Genomic DNA, 5,024 nt, shown 5'->3' on the forward strand with positions numbered 1-5,024 from the left:
TATTAAATTTTATCAGGTAAGTGTTTGGTAAAAGGCAGACAACATAGGAGTCACTCCACCAAACTTTACTTTTGCCTTTTGTATATCTTTGCTAAGAAAGATTTCAACACTGCTTGTACTGCTTTGCTTGGGTGACTTTCAATTGATTTGATCAACTTCTCGTGACTCTTGTTCTCGTAATCCTCAGACACGCCCTACAAAATATACATCAAATTACGAGCTCTTGAGCAGAGAAGAGAGAGTGTCTTAAGTCTAGCAGATATGAGACTCTAACAGTTATATGTAGAAACACCAAAATAGCAAAGAAACAGCAGCAGCAACCTCAAGGTTGAGAGTATAGTATAGTTCCTTCACTTTTGCTACGCTTGCTGGATCCTTTCTTCCATACTTCTCCTGGATACGTAAATATACCGTTAAGCATATATATATATATATATATATATATAGAGAGAGAGAGAGAGAGAGAGGGGTTGGGTTCACTTGAGACCAGTCTGTTTTCGTAAAACCCGTGATACCCCTTTTTTACACTTGAATTTCACAGCAAAACGCCAAGTCTTTTTGCTGTGAACGTTAGGGTTTTTTTTTTACCTTCACAGCGTTTTGCTGTGAAGTTTCAAGTATAAAAAAGTGATCTCACGGGTCTCACGTGATCCCAAGTCTATATATATATATATATAGAGAGAGAGAGAGAGAGTGAGTGAGAGAGAGATATTGGTTATTATACAACCCTTGACATTTGTACAACCAATACAACTCAATCTCAACCGTTCATTTCATTTGATTAATATGTGATTTCATAGAAGTTTTAATTGCTTCCTAAAATAAAGTATTGATCATAATTAATTAACCATATTCATCTTCCTTAAATATTCAAATCATAATAAATGAACTCCCATCATTTACATAAATATCTCAATTTATTGGGTTGCATTAGTTGTACAAATGCAACGGGTTATATTTGAAACAAACACTATATATATATATATATATTTATATATATATATATATATATGAGGTTTATTTTTATTTTATTGTAGTTCATGCTTACGTGTAGAAGTTTCTTTTGTTCCTCATTGGCAAGTTCCAGTGCTTTCACAACCAACCAGGAACACTTGAAGTCTTCAATATCTGTTCCAATCTGTTATAATGGGATCAATCAAATCATGAGTTGACTCGACTCGACTCGAGTGGATAAGACAAGACAAAGTAAGGTAGGCAAGTTCTCAAGATTCTTGTTGGTGGACCACTCAGTCATGTTTTATCCTGTCCTAAATTTCTTACCAAATGTCTTGTAAGACATGAGAAATGTAAGCGATAATGGTGGACTAACCTTGCCAATCACCTCAGGAGCACCAAAACAATCGAGATAATCATCCTACAATAAATCCATTTGTTTTTAGTATAACAATTTTTGAGTTCGAGTCGATCTTGATACAAAATAAAACTCATTTCACTTAACGAGTCGAACTCTATAACACCAATGTTCAACTTGACTCGACTCTACTCGTTTTACGGGCCGAGCTGAGCAGAGTCATTTGAGCCAAACATATTTTATATATTTACAAATTATATAATCAAAATATAAAAATCATCGAGCTAGAGCAAATAAATGAGTTAATCGATCTCGAGTTCGAGCTCATAAACGAGCATCGAGCTTGAGCTCAAACATTGGAAAAGTTATTCGAGCTCGAGCCCAACTTTAAAAAAGTTAATCGAGCTCAAGCTCGAATAACTTGGTACTCGATTTTACACCAGCTGCAAGTGATGATCATATTACCTGCACTTGAAAATAGGTACCCATTTCGACAAGGATGTCTTTCACTTGAACATGATCATCCAGATTCTCCCCGAACATAAGGAGTGCGCACGCAACCTTCAAGCAGAAATTCGTTTGATAAATTTAGTCATCCAAAACTATATGAAAGTGAAGACAGGTGCCATGAATCAGAATAATATATGGTAAAATCATTGTAAACGACGGTTTAAACCTTGAAAGTCGGCTCAACTGGTAAATAAAGGCTAGGCCTTGGGGCTTCTCAGTCCTCCCCATAAGTCGCCAGCTCAAGTCTCCTTAGGACCACTTGTGATTTTCTTGATTGTTATCTTATCTTCAAGACCCATGAGATTGGTCAAGGTGCACAGAAGCTGACCAAGACACCCATGGTTGCCAAGTGAACTTGGGTCAATGCAAGCACCGTGTTGCAGATGTTAATGGTGGCAAACAAGTAAATGTATTCGGTTTTACTCGTATATCACGACCATATCACATACTCATGTTGTTTGGATATAGGACATTTGTTGATTTAAGGAACAACAAAACAATACATGCTAAGTTGATAGATGTGAATAATTTGTCTTTAGAGGCTGTTTGGTTGGTCTTGCCTAAGTCTTATGTGGATAAAATTGTCTATGTAGATTAATCTGTCTTTATAGATTGAGAATATTTTTGTTTGGAAGAGTTTTTAATAGATGGAATGAGCGTATTTTTTAATTGGGAGGGCAGGTATGGAATTTTTTTTGGCTTTGTGAATAAAGCTTCCCCTTGGAAGCTTATTGAACAAGTCATTTTCTATATCATTAAGCCACTATCAAACGGTCATATTTAGCTGACCGAATAAGTTGCGAGTCCCACTGAGCTCATTAAGTTGTTAACAAACAGAGATATAAACATAAACAGAGCAAACACGAATTTAAGATGCAATAAAGCACAAAAATCTACTTACCGGAAGGTAAAATGAGTAATAGGCAGTTTTGAACTGAACAATCCGACGGTGACTGCAAGACAACATGACATTGTGTAGTTCAGAAGATGCAAATGACATAAAATTGATTGAGGAGTCGTTTACCAACACATAATTAGGTAAGTGCTAAGTTTGTAAGAATGTGGTCAAGGTAAGAGGCCTGGTCAGGGTAAGTGCCTACTGAAAATAGTTGTTCACCGAGTGTTTGGGAAAGTGCTGACTACGAGTCAGAAAGCAATCACTTTCTTACTGGCACAAAATATTTGTGGGTCAGAGTTAGTTGGCAAACTACATCCCTTCTTACCAAGCAATCACCTCTTACCCGGTACGAGGTGGTCAACATGTGTAAGATCCCACATCAGTTGGGGAAGGGAACTAAATTTTCCTTATAAGGGATTGGATACATCCTCTGTCAGACGTGTTTCAAAACCATGAGTCCAGGTCTGTGGACAAAGCAGACAATATCTAGTACGATTGTGAATTGTGAGATGTCACATCGGTTGAAGAGGGGAACTAAAGGGACTGGATACCTCCTCTACTAGACATGTTTTAAAACCGTGAACAATTAAGGTTGTGACTTAAGTTTATGATGGGAACAATTAAGATTGTGACTTACATAGACAAAGAATACTTGGATAGATCTTTCTCTCCCACAAGTGTAGTGATCAAATCAATCATTTGTCCAGAGGCCGTCTGGAATTCGACCTGCGCAACATGGGATTAAGAGTCATTATCAGAACCGAAAAGATTAAGTTAAATCCTTAACTAATTTGATGAATACTAAGAAAGGAAACACACCTCATTGAAGAGATCCAGTAGATCCGCATAATAAGCCTTCCCTCGGAAATGTTTCTTTAGGATTCTGGGGACATGGTTGCGAAGAACAACTCCATCATTCACTGCAATCATACCAACCTAGAACCAAATTTTCGACGACTCAAGATTCAAATTATCAACTACCAAACAATTGGAAGATGTAGTTTGTTGCTATAGAGTCACACCTTGGGTAATCTGAACCAGCAGGGTTGACCTCTGCGTGTATGGGACTCGTCCATAATGTCATCAAGTACAAGAAAATAAGCTTGAAGCTGCAAGCATCAATATCAGCAACGGTTAACAGGATGTTTGGTTGGTTTTCCATTGAGTTTTGTATGGATAAAGTTGTTTGTGTGGGAGGGTTTTTTCATAGATGGAAGGAGCATGTTTTTTAACTGGGAGGGGCAGGTTTGGAAAAATCTTGGCTTTCTATAAGCTCCCCCTAGAAGCTTAATGACTAAGGCACTTTCTAGATTATTAAGCCATTACCAAACAATCATCTATAGGTGAACAAATAAGTTGTCAGTTCTATTAAGCACGTTAAGATGCTAACAAACAGGCCCTAAGGCTCTCATACAACAAAAGTACGATAATATTTGTTAAAGTCCCACATTAGTTAAACTTCGACCATTTCAGCTTTTCTTCTCAAGGGCTCTTTTGGATAGTAGTCTAATGAGATTTCAACATATTCTCACATGACATTAGAGTTAAAGTTTACCATCCGGGACATCTTTGCCTTTTCAATATATGTTGGAAGCCAATTCTTTCTTCAATGAATTTTTTGGAGAATAATCTGATGGGGTGAATAATCTAATGGGGTTCCACATATACTCACATGGTATCAGAGTCAAAATCTACCATCTGAGATATCTTTGCCTCTTTCAATATATGTTGGAACCTCAGTTCTTTCCTCAAGGGTTCTTTTGGAGAGCAATCTGATAGGGTGAATAGTCTAATGGGGTTTCACATATTCTCACATGATAACAGAGCCATAATCTACCATATGGATATCTTTGCCTCTTCAATATATATGTTGGAACCCTAATTCTATCATCTTACAATATTAATCTCAAAAAGAAAATTCATGGACAAGCACGAATTGCTTCGAGCATTTATGTTAATATTACCCATTCGACGCACCAACCAAGAGCACAAGCAAGAAAAACTTCGTCGTCTGTTAATTCATCTCCTTTAAGCAACTTGTAGCTGTCCACAACAGAGAGGCCTCGGTTCAGCTTTCCTGCATACATCATGTTTCCTCTTACAAAGCAAATGTGAAAAGATAATGTTTCTTGAATAGGAATGGAGCAACTGATTTCACCTCCAGGTACATTGTAGTCAAGCATCTGCAGAAATAAGGAAACACACACAGTTAAATTTGGATATGAATACTGGCTTCTTGTAACTAGATGCTTGGACATATTTGTCAAGACAAATCATGTATGCATTTTTTTTTGGTGGGCGGGG

The 5,024-nt window shown here is 37.2% G+C and overlaps 1 protein-coding gene across 1 annotated transcript; it reads right to left on the reverse strand.

Moving 5' to 3' along the window:
* On the reverse strand, positions 1 to 4,909 carry LOC112505576 (farnesyl diphosphate synthase 2). Its single transcript, XM_025109466.1, has 11 exons — positions 4,879 to 4,909; positions 4,685 to 4,797; positions 3,743 to 3,829; positions 3,540 to 3,656; positions 3,358 to 3,446; positions 2,724 to 2,775; positions 1,778 to 1,873; positions 1,331 to 1,375; positions 1,049 to 1,138; positions 322 to 393; positions 1 to 194 (listed from the first exon to the last, which is right to left on the reverse strand). The coding sequence occupies exons 1-11, from the start codon at positions 4,901 to 4,903 to the stop codon at positions 66 to 68; spliced, it is 915 nt and encodes a 304-aa protein (XP_024965234.1). The 5' UTR covers positions 4,904 to 4,909; the 3' UTR covers positions 1 to 65.
* Between the last annotated feature and the right edge of the window lie 115 nt (positions 4,910 to 5,024).

Source organism: Cynara cardunculus, assembly GCF_001531365.2.
Source record: "Cynara cardunculus var. scolymus isolate 2C chromosome LG 2, CcrdV1, whole genome shotgun sequence".
Classification (NCBI taxonomy): Eukaryota; Viridiplantae; Streptophyta; class Magnoliopsida; order Asterales; family Asteraceae; genus Cynara; species Cynara cardunculus.

Bases quoted from the DNA above. Each gene is read 5' to 3' on its own strand.
- LOC112505576 (XM_025109466.1), bottom strand. From the start codon at position 4,903: ATGCTTGACTACAATGTACCTGGAG. The intron at 3,657-3,742 runs GTGTGACTCTAT...ATTTGGTTCTAG, and splicing joins GCTGGTTCAGATTACCCAAG to GTTGGTATGATTGCAGTGAA. The intron at 1,874-2,723 runs GTAAGTAGATTT...TTCTGCTTGAAG, and splicing joins ATTACTCATTTTACCTTCCG to GTTGCGTGCGCACTCCTTAT.